This window comes from Fimicolochytrium jonesii (genome assembly GCF_025526975.1).
Source record: "Fimicolochytrium jonesii strain JEL569 chromosome Unknown EV422scaffold_10, whole genome shotgun sequence".
Lineage (NCBI taxonomy): Eukaryota > Fungi > Chytridiomycota > Chytridiomycetes > Spizellomycetales > Powellomycetaceae > Fimicolochytrium > Fimicolochytrium jonesii.
In genome coordinates, this window is record NW_026515677.1 from 652,334 (window position 1) to 666,082 (window position 13,749).

At 53.0% G+C, this 13,749-nt stretch overlaps 5 protein-coding genes across 5 annotated transcripts; 3 read left to right on the top strand and 2 right to left on the bottom strand.

Moving 5' to 3' along the window:
* Window positions 1-1,398: 1,398 nt before the first annotated feature.
* On the bottom strand, window positions 1,399-2,544 carry EV422DRAFT_44251 (uncharacterized protein). The gene is made up of 2 exons (XM_053067223.1): window positions 2,011-2,544; window positions 1,399-1,936 (listed from the first exon to the last, which is right to left on the bottom strand). The coding sequence occupies exons 1-2, from the start codon at window positions 2,446-2,448 to the stop codon at window positions 1,604-1,606; spliced, it is 771 nt and encodes a 256-aa protein (XP_052926047.1). The 5' UTR covers window positions 2,449-2,544; the 3' UTR covers window positions 1,399-1,603.
* A 2,170-nt stretch (window positions 2,545-4,714) lies between these two features.
* Window positions 4,715-6,155, top strand: EV422DRAFT_567217 (uncharacterized protein; the record flags this gene model as incomplete). Its single annotated transcript, XM_053072515.1, has 4 exons — window positions 4,715-5,552; window positions 5,618-5,759; window positions 5,828-5,987; window positions 6,054-6,155. 4 exons carry the CDS (start codon window positions 4,715-4,717, stop codon window positions 6,153-6,155), a joined length of 1,242 nt encoding a protein of 413 aa, XP_052926048.1.
* Window positions 6,156-6,213: 58 nt separating this feature from the next.
* On the top strand, window positions 6,214-6,952 carry EV422DRAFT_44401 (uncharacterized protein). Its single transcript, XM_053067224.1, has one exon. It carries the CDS (start codon window positions 6,373-6,375, stop codon window positions 6,826-6,828), a length of 456 nt encoding a protein of 151 aa, XP_052926049.1. The 5' UTR covers window positions 6,214-6,372; the 3' UTR covers window positions 6,829-6,952.
* Window positions 6,953-10,403, top strand: EV422DRAFT_44402 (glycosyltransferase family 20-domain-containing protein). The gene is made up of 9 exons (XM_053067225.1): window positions 6,953-7,265; window positions 7,566-7,689; window positions 7,760-8,020; window positions 8,090-8,297; window positions 8,368-8,535; window positions 8,600-8,915; window positions 8,985-9,151; window positions 9,220-9,309; window positions 9,371-10,403. The coding sequence occupies exons 1-9, from the start codon at window positions 7,076-7,078 to the stop codon at window positions 10,226-10,228; spliced, it is 2,382 nt and encodes a 793-aa protein (XP_052926050.1). The 5' UTR covers window positions 6,953-7,075; the 3' UTR covers window positions 10,229-10,403.
* Window positions 10,404-11,157: 754 nt separating this feature from the next.
* On the bottom strand, window positions 11,158-12,156 carry EV422DRAFT_487947 (organic solute transporter subunit alpha/Transmembrane protein; the record flags this gene model as incomplete). The annotated part of the gene is made up of 4 exons (XM_053067408.1): window positions 11,158-11,361; window positions 11,437-11,629; window positions 11,712-11,996; window positions 12,062-12,156. Coding segments are annotated over 4 exons (777 nt in total), but the record flags the coding sequence as incomplete, so codon positions are not given.
* Window positions 12,157-13,749: the final 1,593 nt, after the last annotated feature.

A 13,749-nucleotide genomic window follows, 5' to 3' on the forward strand; every position in this document is an offset into this window, starting at 1 on the left:
GTTGTTGCTGTTGCAAACTCGGCGATGATATGAACGGACTCGCCGTCCCATGATTTGAAAGTTCGTGCAGCTCACTACTTTGAGACCTTGCCTTCAGGCGCTGCGGTGGATCGGGTATTCGAAACGCTCCTGAGAACAATGATGGCCCAGGACTAGAGGCAGGAGCATTGGCAGACGGGGAAAATAAGGCTGGGACATATTTCTGCCCGTTCGCTAAAGGTGGGGTAGGGGCCGCTGGTGATTGTGCTACCGAGGCCGCCATGTCGGAGCTGCCGGCCAAGTCCCGCGACTGGTCCCCGTTCGCGGCGGCGGCGACGGTAGCAGCGGTGGCGGCGCCAGTTTGAAGTCGTCCTAACGTCGTTGAAGCTTGTTCGGGAGCTCAACAGAGCCTAGGTGGGAAGATCAGCCAACCCGATCAGCTACCCACTCGAAATCCACTCTGCGACGACGGAGTGACAGCAGTCGTCTCCCCTACTCACCCCTCTTCTTTGTGAGCCCAGAACGAATATCCGTGGTTAATACTTTGGCAATCGGGCCTATAGTCGGGCGATGGGGAAATACCACGCAGGAGTGCCTTTCGCGTTTCCTATCTACGTGTCCCCCAAATTCTCCAGTCCCTGGAGCAACTGCTAGCGCTCTATTCCTGATGGCGTGTTCGGCGGTTTCCGGGCCGTTTGGACAGCAAGATGACCTCTTGTAAACCGTGGATTCCAGGGTGAGATCAACCCCTTGGCGAATGTCGCGCACCGCAAGACAACCGAAACGTGGCTGGGTGAGTCCAAAAAGGTGACTGACTATTATCTACTGCGAGCTTGTTCTCCGACGTTGATCTGCACAGTGCTCTCGTGAGTGGTCTGGGAAATGTCTGCGCATTGGGAGCGTCCTGCGTGGCAATTGTGGGACGGGCGTGTTGCGATTCAGGGAAACGGCAACAACAGGCTGCTGCCGATATGCGCACACCCCCTCTCGCAAATCGTACTTTGGCACGTGTTGCACGTTATCAGTCGATGGAATCCCACATATGGGCAAGCCTTACTCAAGCCTTGCACAGAGAAGGAGTCGTCTCGATACGTACTGTACATACGAAAGGAGGTGATAACCGGGAGGGGTACGTGTGCATCCTCGGAACTATTGATATTCCTCAATGGAACGGCTGCGAAGGCGATGTTCATTTTTTCGTTGACAGCTACTTAATAGGAGCTGAAGAAGCGTTTCGGTGCTGTTTATGAAGCCGAAACTGACCGCTTCATAACCTATGAGACGCGGAGGACATCAATAAGCTTTGCAATAGGGCAATTGCAAAGCTTCTGATCATGTGCGGAGTGTCTAAAGGTCCTTTCAATTCAATGAGATGTTAAACAACTAAAACTATGCGATACAGTGTCTCTGGAAAGGGAACAAGAAGAGGAGTTCTCTAATCATATACAGGTCTTCATTATCTAGGTATAATGCAGCGCAGAACGTGGATATGTACGAAGGAAATATGGGATGCAGACAAAACTAGAGGGACATCACAATCCCGCCAGCGGGAGTTTTGCGAGGCTACTTGCGGTGATGCCGCAATGCAATACGCAAGGCGAACTACGCCGTGAATCAGACAGATCTAGTTGCCGGTGCCCTGGAACTTGTAACGACCGCTACGACGACCAGTGAGTGTCCATGTGACACCCTTGATGACCTTGTTCTTGTCTCGGGAGTAGTTGTTGGTAAGCTGCTCCCATCGCTTGACGTGGATGTCGATGGAGCCGGGAGACCTGACCCATGCGTGGTCGAATGCGTCCGTGATGAAGAGCTTCATCTTTTTGCCGTTCTGTGGATTGGTCACCTCAGCTTCCAGGCCACAGTACGCTGTGGCGTACTGTACCCATTTCTTGTTTTGCCCAGGGTTATTCCACTTGTATTTCGCGTTGGTCCACTCGGTCATTTGCGAGATGTCCTGTTTGTTTGATACGGAAAAAAAAACGTGAGACATCTTGCCTCTTCGACCAACAATAAGTGCGAGAGTCATACCGGTGCAAACCCAGGGGTCCAGTCATTGTATGGATATCCACACCAGCTTTTTCCGTTGGTGTCGTCGTTCCCGTGGTTCGCTCTGAACCAAGAACCGATGCCCGTGTTCTTTTTCCCCCAAAACGCCGACGGACCACGGCTGAACAGTTTCGCGATGCCACTGCGGGTATCGGGCTTTGTGAAGGTGTCGTCATCGTATACATCGTACTCAGAGTCGTAGTCGGCATCAGAAAGCGGCGCCCACTGTGTAGCATTTGCGTTGGGGATGGTTGCGTTTGGGTTGAGAACGGTCGCTTCCTCGAATGCATCTTCCGAAAGAGGAGCGACGGTGGCATTTGCGACGGGAACAATGGTGATGTCAGCTACAGGTGCCGCTGTGGCGACGGAGATGAGGGGTAGTGCGACAAGCACCAACTTGGAAACGATAGAGGCGACCATGCTGAACAGTGTCGGTAGCAGAGTTGGTGAGGTGATTCGAACGGGATAAGTCGAACTGGATATAGAGAGCCGGTCTAGTCGTTGGTATGGAGAGGCCGGAAGTGTCCTGCACTGTTGCGATCTATTCTATGCAGCCCTGTGAGACGTCCAGCGTCGTTGCAGTTCCGAGGTATATACGCAGACTGTGAGCCCGATGCACGAAATGCTGATTCGGCTGGGGTATTTCAACGATTCCAGTGTTCAACAGCCTGTTTTTTGGTTTTTCGCCACTGTGCCAGACGTCAGCCTCCCGGCGTTGATACCAGTTGATCGCACACCCCCAAACCATCCGAATGCGGCCCAGGTCCGACGACTCTTTCAGCCATGATTAATTGAAGGATGCAAATTTGCGAAATGAGCAGCGGCGTGGATGGGCATCGGCAGCCATTGGCCAGTCACAGCTCGCCGTAATGCCAAAACCTTAAAATTGTGGTGGGCTGGGACCTCCGACATCAACTCTCGGTATCAACTTCCACCCATCGGATTGCTTTTGAGTGTGAAAGGAAAAGTGAGGCGAAATGGCGGTACGCGCACGAATTGGCCAGAGACCAAGCAAATTTGTGTGTACTGTGTAATATGTAGACCGCGTCACACGAGGCCGACTCAGGCTTCCATGGAACTCAGAACATTTCGAGCAAGTGCCAAGCCCCAACAAAACTCCGACGAAGCCGAATTCTCCTGTTGCGTGCGATCGCCGCTCGCTGCTCCGCCAGCGGAGCTGCCGAGGCTAATGAAGCGTATCCACGACCATTCCAAATCCCTATCCAAATGCACGGCGAGCCACTTCCACGGACTCAGCCGAGGATTGGGATGGTCGAGGGCTGAATCTGGAACTGGCCGGTTGCACTGAACGCATAGCGCATAGAACTTTGATGCAGTATGTTTTCCTGTTTGCTCCCCGGGATGCGACTGATTGAAATCCCCATTTCATTTGTGTCGTTTTCCATCCTTGCACGAGGATGCGGAGCGGATGCCTCACATGTTGTTGGTGCAGCGGTTTCGGTCAAGAAACTTTGAGACTTGCTGGTGCAGAACATGGGATGCCAAGGTGATATGGAGACCAATGGTTGAAACCACAACCCTCTTCCATGTTACTATACTTTTCGATCATATTCCGTCAACGATTGTTCGTGCCATTTGAGAGAAAGAAAAGACCCAAGTTTTGTAACGAAGAGGTACACTGGAATCCACGGTGCTGCCCCGTCCACTCGCGTAGTCTGCAAGGCGCAAACAGAGGCTCGAGAACCCCCCAATAAAAAGCAGCGCCATGGCAACGGCCCGCGGCATCGGAGGAACCAGCTGTCTGGCTGACATGGGAAAAGAACAACAACTGTCCAGGACATAGACCTGTCATGGATGTGCACCAGTACGTCGCCAGATGACACCTAGATATCCGGCAAAGACATAGATGCAAACCATGGAAAGTTATACCGACGGTCCGAGAGCTACTTTCCAGCGGGGCTGCAGTTCGGTCAGTTCTGTCAACACTCGACACTGAGCGTCTTTCCGTCTTGTCTGACGCGTTGAGGCACTAATGGCAACTCTGGGTTACGGGAAGAACTTGCCGATCTATAGTCCGCAACTCTCGACAACTGTCTGCTATTCTGTCCGTATGCACGTAGAGGGGAGGTCCGCCGTCCACCGAGTTCCGCCCAAGGCATGCTCCAAGCGATCGGCGCCATGTTACCCCCCATAGAAGCAGAGGGTATCCCTAGCAGAGTCAAAGAGCGGCTTGGAAAGTTGAGGTCTCGCATATGTGCAATATGGTAGTTGCTGTCTTTAGCTGGTCTCGTTCGTAATGATTTGCCAAGACCAACAATCTCACACACCCTGCGGCCTGCTCGTGGCGCTGAATGCTCCTGCAACGTCGACTGTCCAGCTGTATTCCTTAGGAAATGCTTCGGTGTGCGTCGAAAGAAAAAGTCGGTCAATTTTTCACAGTATATACAGTATAGAGTGGCACGCTGTCGAAATTTTGGCGGAGTTGACAGTGACGACGGATGGCAGAAAGTCTCCGAGTTTCTGCGTCACGGTGCCTGCGGAAAACATGTAACAAGCTTAGCTGTAACCCGTTTAAGGACGACGAGATGCTTCTACCAGGCCGCTTTCGGAGATGGCACCGATATGCGATCCTTGCAAACGGATCAGATGTCCAGTCGTCCGACGCTGGGGCTCCTCATTTTCTTCCCGATACCCCGTCCCAGTAGCTTACAGCTAGCTTGCACAGATGACGAGCACGAAAGAACTGCCCGGCTCTCCAGACCATTCATCCTCTCCATCGACTGAGCAGAAGCCTGTTCTCGACGCCTCGACTGCTGGAGGAGTAGGGCAAGAGGATACCCATGACCCTCCCGAGGCAGCCGGCACGGCAACCCCACCCCAACCACCTACCAAACCCACCCCCTCCGAAGATACAAAGCCAGCGCCCACGCCCCCAACCAAGAAAGAAAAACCCGTCCCCATTCCCCCGACACTACCACAAGACCCCCGCGACCTCCACTTCTCAGTCCGCCCTTACGCCGGGGCGGCGTTCGGGAATATTTCAGGGCCGGATAGCGGGCAGACGGGGACTCCCAGACGGGGACGGTCGAGGCCTACTAGTGGGGTTGGTGGGCAAACTGGAGATGAGAGGGGGCATGGAGCGAAGCCGCAGAAGGTTGAGGGGAAACGGGAAGCGACGGGTGCGGGGGAGGTGAATGATGCTGCCGTCAAGCGGGATTCTGGGAACAAAGGAGGGATCGCACGGCCACTACCAGTACCCAAACCGAAACCGTTCACACATGCACACGGACCATCACCCCCCTCAAAACCAAGGATCACAACCAGCAATGTGTTTGGCAGACTGCCCCCACCCTCTATACCCCGCCACTGCATCCGCCCCGCGCCAAATATACCCCTCCCACCCCTACGAACTCGTAAAGGATGCGTTGGGGTGTGCAATCTACGCAGAATGGGTCGATCGGTGAATGATGATCGGATGAGGGCGTTTGGACTGACGAAGGCGGGAACGACGGCGTGGGAGAGTGGGAGGAGGGTTATTGTGTATCCGGTGGAGAATGGACAAGGTGCGGAGTTGCGAGATCTTTTCCAGAGGGAGTTTTGGATGATATTGATTGGTGAGGGCCAATAGCACGGTATACTCATGCGGAAGCGGTGAGACATGACCCGCAGCCGGAGAGGGTCAAACCGCCGGTCCCACCGATACATTCTGAGTACGCGCATTCGTTCGCGCAGGTTTTGCAGTTGGATCGTACTGCTTGGCGAAACACGCAGTACGTTCAATCTCACATCTTCGTGATATCAGTTGCAACGACTAAATCAGAGTTCTTTTCCCTCATAGACACCCCGCACGGAACCCACCAGCGTTCCTACAACTAAACTACGCACCAGGCCCGCCCGTCCCACGGCCGACACGGTTCGGATGCAACACTGAGTGGGGACATGACTCGTTCGTGACTGTGCAAGCGGCGCCGCAATCGACTTATTTTATGCCTGAGAAGGTATTTGTGGGATTCTTGGATATTGAGAACATCTTGGCTGATATCCAAATTACGCATTACGTGTAGGAACGGCTTGAACGCACAAAGTTCCTCGAGCACGGTCATCAGCGCACCCAGGCGCTGAGAAGAGTTCCGGGAATTAGGCTGGAGACGGAAACAACGACCTAATGAGGATTCATCGCTCTTCGGTTGATGGTCGGGGAAGGTCCGGGGAAACTGGGGGATCTCTCACGTATCTAGATCGCAGTTGTCGGTTCCTGAATGTACTCAGCGCTGGGAGATTCAGACGCAGTTGACGACTTTGTCGAAATGCATTCATGCCATCCGCTCATACGAGGAGAAGCGCCGTGCTCAAAACTTAAACGCTACGCTGAACTCCAGAGTTATGTGGTTGTCCTCCTCTCGTCCCGTACCAAAAGAAAGTCTCTTCCTATCAAAGCTAGCGATCCGCTTCATCCCTCATCGTTCGCTTTCGCCAGCGATCTTTGCCCCGGTGTCAGTCTTGTTCGGGCTGAGAAAGTCGTCAATGTGCGAACTTTGTGGGTCCCGTTTTGGGTGTTGTTCTGGCCGAACTGAGCTGGCAGTCGGGCTTCCCAAAGTCACCGTCCGTCATCCCAAAGTCACCGTTAGCATCGCCGCGACGGTCCAACTCCAGGAATCTTACAAGCGACCTCGTCCAAGAGCCCTGGGTCTTCTACGCCGCAAGTACAGTACTTGCCCCTCATCGTTCTACGTAGTTGAGCCCGGAGTTTGTGTTGCAGCTTTGGAGTTTCTGAGTACTGTACTATGTGGAAGTTCCGAGTTCTTCTGCCCACTTCCACATGTGTCTGTCATGACGTGACCCCGCGTCTTTCCGGACCCCAGATTCGCGCCCATGACGCTGCTCCAAGCCAGGCTCCAAGCTGCTGCAAGTGATGTGAACTGCTCGACTTGCTGCTGCTGTTGCGGGGAAAAGCCCTCTTTCTTTCGACATTCCCACGCCACCGTTCCTGATCAGTAAGGCCGTTTGAGGCTGCTGCATCCAATAGCATAACTCGCCTCTTCCTCCTCTCCTTCACTCAAAGACCTTCGCTCTTCAATCACGCATCATGACGGAAACCTCAACCTCCACAGCCCAGTCTGAGCCGGCGCGCCTGGTCGTCATCTCCAACCGACTGCCTGTTACCATCAAGGCTACAGGGGACCAGAAATGGGACTTCAGTATGAGCTCGGGAGGGCTCGTGTCTGCGCTGTCGGGGCTCGCAAAGGAAATGAAGTTTACTTGGATCGGTTGGCCTGGTGAGTACTCCGAGCGGAGCGAGGAGGATGCTTGAGGTTCGCAAGTCATGCGAGCCGCGAGCGAAGAGAGCAATGGTAGTGGTCTGCCACGAGCGAAGCGCGAGCGGAGCGAGCCACATTGCGCCAAAGGCGCAATACTACACCAACTACGGTCCTTAGCGAGCTACGGTCCGCCCACGGAACTCAACATCCTCGTCGCGAGCGGAACGAGCAGGGTATCGTTTGTTGATGGTTAATGGTTGATGGGTTGATGGATGTTAGTCGATGGCTAATGGTTGACACTACCTTTCACTTTCTCAGGGTTGGACGTTCCAAAGGACCAACAAGCAGCGATGAAGTCTCAGTTATCTGAGCAGCACTCCTGCGCCCCAGTGTTTATCAGCGACGAGGTGGCTGACATGCACTACAATGGGTTTTCGAACAGGTGCGTCATTGTTTCCTCGCTTCTTTCTCGATGGTTTATGATATTCTGACGCCTCTCTCATCGAAAACAGCATCCTATGGCCTCTCTTTCACTACCATCCCGGAGAAATCAACTTCAACGAGGAGCACTGGAACGCCTACCAGCAAGTGAATCGAGCGTTCGCGGACGCCGTAGCAGAGCAAACGAAAGAAGGAGATATCATTTGGGTACAGGATTACCATTTGATGCTCCTGCCAACAATGTTGCGGGACATACTGTCGGAGAGGAACATCAAGAATGTCAAGATCGGTTTCTTCTTGCACACACCTTTCCCATCTAGCGAGATCTACAGGTATGGACGGCGGCATTTGCTTCCAGCGCACATGCACTCGGAAGCCGTATCTGAATACTCTTCAAACAGGATTCTTCCCGTGAGGAAACAAGTGCTTCTTGGTGTACTAAACTGCGATCTGATTGGATTCCACACATACGATTACGCGCGACACTTTTTGAGCTCGTGTACCCGAATTTTGGGACTTCACACGATGCCGAATGGAGTGGAGTTTGAGGGACGGATTGTGCACGTGGGCACATTCCCCATCGGAATTGACACGGAGAAGTTTGCAGAGGTGTGAATGACAATCAGCGCATCTTAAGACTAGGGCGGAAACTTATCAGATTCCCCATTTTCCTGCGCAGGGTTTGAAAACGGAAAAGATCGTAAAGCGTATCGCTCAACTGCGTGAGAAGTTCAAGGGAGTCAAGCTGATCGTGGGTGTGGATCGTCTGGACTACATCAAAGGTGTTCCACAAAAGCTGCATGCGCTAGAGATGTTCCTATCTCAGCACCCCGAATTTGTCGAGAAGGTGATTACTTTGCTTTCGTGGGGTAGGCACATCAGAAGCAGCGACCTAACCTATAAATGTCCAGGTCGTACTCGTACAAGTGGCCGTACCATCTCGCCAAGACGTCGAAGAGTACCAGAACCTGCAGCGAGTCGTCAACGAGCTCGTCGGACGCATCAACGGGATATATGGAACGGTCGACTACGCCCCCATCCACTTCATGCATCGCTCTGTGCCGTTCGATGAGCTCGTGTCGCTGTACGCGGTTGCGGATGCGTGTCTTGTTTCGTCTACGCGTGATGGGATGAATTTGGTCTCGTATGAGTATATTGTGTCCCAGCAGGAGCGTCATGGCGTGCTCATTTTGAGTGAGTTTGCGGGTGCGGCGCAGTCGCTGAACGGTAAGGGTTAATTTTGCGCTTCAATGGAATGGGTAGTGACTGCGGTAGCTCATCCGGCCGACATTACAGGTTCTATCATTGTGAATCCTTGGAGCACGGAAGAACTCTCCCAAGCTATCCACGACGCTGTGACGATGCCCGACGACCTCAGGAAAGCGAATCACCAAAAGTTGTACAGATATGTGACAAAGTACACCGCTGCATATTGGGGATTGACTTTTGTGAAAGAACTACAAGTATGTGAAACGAAGCCTTCTGCAATGGTTTTCCCAGTGATCCAGGACTAACATGTGCTCTTGCTCAGCGTGTGACGCTACTGAATGCGCCGCAAAACCTCCCGAAGCTGCCGTATGACATGGTAGTGACGAAGTTCAAGAAGTCCAACAAGAAGAAGGTGGGTTCCACGTGCGTGCGCGCGAGAGAGGGCCATGGGCTAATTTTTGCCCTTCCTCCAGATCATCTTCTTAGACTATGATGGGACTCTGACAACAACTCACAAGCTACCCGAGTTTGCAAAACCCTCATCGGCAGTCCTTGACTCTCTGAAACGGTTATGTTCCATGCCCGATGTATACGTGTACATCCTATCAGGACGATCAAGAATGCACTTGGACCTATGGTTCGCAGAGACCGGCGTAGGTCTCTCCGCCGAGCACGGCTGCTTCTACCGCCACCCCCAAAAGCTCGGCGAGAACTTCGCCGACCCCGACGGCGAAAACGGCACAGACGGCGACACAAACGATTCAGTAGACGGCGCCGAAATCTTCCGACGGAGGACGAACAATGGGTGGTTGGCCCTCGTTGACCAGATCGACTCGTCATGGCGGGACACGATCCGGCCACTTTTTCAACACTACACTGAGCGGACTCCTGGAAGTTTTATTGAGGAGAAGGAGATCAATCTGACGTGGCATTACAGGAACGCTGACCCGGAGTTTGGGGGGTGGCAGTCGGCGGAGCTGCAGGTCAACCTTGAGAAGATTTTGAGTCATATGCCGGTTTCGGTGAGTAACCTTCGCGACATGACGCCCGTACACGCACTTACACCTCCGTCCCCGCCCAGATCATCCTCGGCAACAAAACCCTCGAACTCCGTCCCTCAATGGTCGACAAAGCCACCGCAGCTCGCGCCATCTTCCGCGACCTGGGCGGCGAGCGCGACTGCGACTACTGCCTCTGCGTCGGCGACGGCAAGACCGACGAGGTCGTCTTCCAGCTGCTGCAGCACGATTTCGAAAGTCATCAGGATCACCTCGTCACGGCGACCGTGGGGAAGAAACAGACCGAGGCGGCGTACTATGTCGAGACCGTGAAGGAGGTGGAGAGGTTGATTAGCCAGCTTGCGAACTGTCGATGAGATCATGATGCCATCCGGGTGGGAAATAGACCTGTATTTGATTTCCCCATTTCTACCATATCATTTTGTAATTTTTGTATTATTGCACATTGAATAGATCTTGAAAATTTGACCTTACACTTCTGTGAGGACCTTTTCTCTGACAGTAGTTTGCCGATCGATTCTTTATTTACAACATCCCTCCTACATCCCCATGGCGACGCAACGAAGAGCCGGGCAGCAAACGACAGATACCGCTTCGTCATATTACAGATCTTCCGGGCGTAATATCGCAGCGGTACTTGCATACATAATCTCATCACTCGCACTGTTCCCACTCCTCCTCCGCCCACTCTCCACATCATCCCCCCTCTCATCCTCCGACTCCCCTTCACTAATCGCATCATGCTCATCCTCCTCCTCATCGCTCTGAAACGGTCTCCTCCCACCCTCCTCATGATCATGCACCCCAAACTGCGTTTTCAATGGGCTAAATCTCCCCGCCGGCGACTTGCCGGCCCCCCCACCCAACGGCGACGCCCCAACACTAACCCTCCTACTCGACGTGCTCCCCCTCCTCGTCGGCGACTTGCCCAAATCAACATCAACCATACTGATCGTGTCCTGATCAAACACGTCCCCGAATTCCTCCAGCGCCCGTCGCGCACGCCGCTCTTTGCGTCGCTTCCGGTGGCGTCGGACCTCCGCGGGCGCTTCGGTGATGTCCCGCAGGATGTGCATCGGGCTCAGCGCGTCCAATAATGCCGGCAATACCCGCGTGCGTAGTTTCACGGGCCCTTGTACACCTCCACCCCCACCCGCGGTAGCATTCATAGCCGCCACACTCCCCGCTGCCAAAATCGGCGAACTCACAACACTCCCCCTTCTCGACACCTGTGTCGCGCTGAACTCGGTATACGGGAACGCCTTGATGTGCAGCGCGGCGGCGACGAGCATCTCGATGCAGACGAGGAAGGATTTGATCATGTCCGCTTCGTCTTCGGTGTCGTAGTAGATGCTGGTGGATTTGAGATACCCGAGGGAGATGAGACCGTCGAGGACGAGGCCTTGCCAGAAGGTGAAGAAAACTATGAATTTTACGGCTATGATCTGTGAGATGAGAAAAAGATCAATGTTGGGCGGGTGTGATGGGTGATGAGTAATGCAGCATTGATGGGGACGAACCTTCCATAAAGGTCGCCATTCCTGCACGTCGTCTTTGATGACGATGTAGAACGTGAACAGCCCATACATGGCGAACGTGCTACTGATCATGTTGGCGTATGTTATCCAGAACTCTCCGTGTGCTGGTGAGCCCGAGTTGGGGCACAGAACCCCAAATTGGGACATGATCATCGCCAGGATGGTCGTTAGCGGTCTGCAAAACAGGAAAATGTCAGATCTCACAACGCCCCACCACTCCCATACCACAGTCGCCCGAACCCCACGCATCAACCTACCTAACAACAACATACTGCAACACCAACCACCTCGTATTCAACAAGAACGCATACCCCGCCGGATTATACCAAAAACAACAAAACGGCACCGGATACTTCATCGGTCTCTTCCCCTGCATCCGCGCATGCTGTGCGTCCAGGTTCGGGCCGAGGTAGTTCAAGAGTAACGTGTAGAAGCTGTAGAGCACGAAGGCCTCGTAGGAGTCCCGCACGACTTCGATGTAAGGCGTGTACCAGTAGAACCGGAAGGAGAGGCAGGAGGCGAAGGCGTAGACTGGGACCATTCTGGCGGAGGTGGGGTGTTAGATGGTGGTTGCAAGGGTGGGGATGACGGATCGGGACGCACTTACAGAAGGATACGCACGATCCATCGTTGATACTGCGGCTGGAAGTAGTGCTGAAAATGCCGAAACTGCCCATAGAAAAAGTGGATCAACAAAACCGTAACTACATCAGACGCCGAGACGTTAACAGGTGGAACTCACACAAAGCCAAAAACTCGCAACAGTAGCCAAAAGCGACAACGCCACCGTCACATTGAACATAAACACCACATTATGGAAGTCCGGACTCGTTGGATCGAAGTTGGGGCCTTTTAGCGGTCCGCATTCGTCTTCTTCGGCTATTGTTTCGTTTGTGGGTGTAGTGGTGTTGGGGCTGGTGTCGTCGCGGACTTGGATGTGGGAAAGGGGGTTCCAGTGGGCCATTTTAAGAGTGTGCCCACAACTGATATTGATGCGCTCGGTTGCAAGAACGACGAATAAGCTACGACGCCTATGTACCACTGAAAACGACGTATGTATACGGACCTCCAATGGTGGAGTGACGACTGCGAACAAACCTTGTCCCAAAATCGGGATTCCGACGCAAGCCACCCGAGGCAAGGGAAATCGACAGCGCGTTATCATGTCAAATGCCCGTCGGCACTGACAGAAAATACTGCTTCAATTGGAAGGGATACATCAATTGATAAAGCATCTGCATACACATCCCGATAGACACAGTTCGCAATTGACGAGAAGATATCTCATACAGTACAAGCAGTACGATGAGGCAATGAGCATCCTCGCCATTAACTAATAATGTACTCTTTACTTTCTCTACACTTTATTTGGGGCGTAATAACAGGAATACTTCACATTCCTCCAACACATCATGGTTGTATATCAACCCGCTAATGCCGATATCATTGCAAAGGTAACCGCGTTCTTCAACTACGTAGACAAGGATGGGGATGGACTCATCAAACCTTCCGTGCTGAAGGCGGCCATAGCAGCCCCAGATCCGAGAACGATATATGTGTACAATAGACCTTGTTTATTATTAGACTTTTCGGACCGGACAAAACTATCTGTATATGAGCGGTCGACATGACGTGTCTGAACCAGACCTTAAAGGACAACGCCGAGAGTTCGTTGCAAGTTCGCCACAAGCTCGCCACAATGGAGTTAAGGTTCATTATCTACTCTCCGCTCAACGCCCTGCCTTACGAAGTCTATCAGCACATCACAGACTGGGGTGAAAAAGAGATAAAGGAAAGGGAAGCTAGGGTTATCTGTTATTTATTCACTCGAGAAGAAAAATGGAGAGAGCTTACGAAGCAACCTCCGAACGGAGTCCATTCGCAAGCGAGCCTCCATTCCACACAATCCTTGCAAGGGCATTTTGATGTCTCCCCCATTGAATGTTCGATACCAGTCGCTCGACGAGAGGGACCGTGAGCGGTTCACTGACTAGGGAGTCCTTCAACGCGCGAGCTGCGACCTCGATGAAGACGTCGATCTTGGGAACTTGTAGACAGTGTGGTGGCACCGAACAGCTGTGGCTGCTGGTACAATATCGTCAGAAACGTTTCCTGCTGCTCTGAAACGAGGTTTGTTGCTGCAAATGTTCCGACTCCACGCACAGCCAGGAATCTTCTTGTTTCGTAGACCTGGGTTGCCGAAAAAACATGCTATAAGACCCCAGGTGAGCAACCTGCTTTTACCCTCAACTGCGGTGAAACCGGCCCGTCCCTCCTACAGTCTAGTCTCGTTTA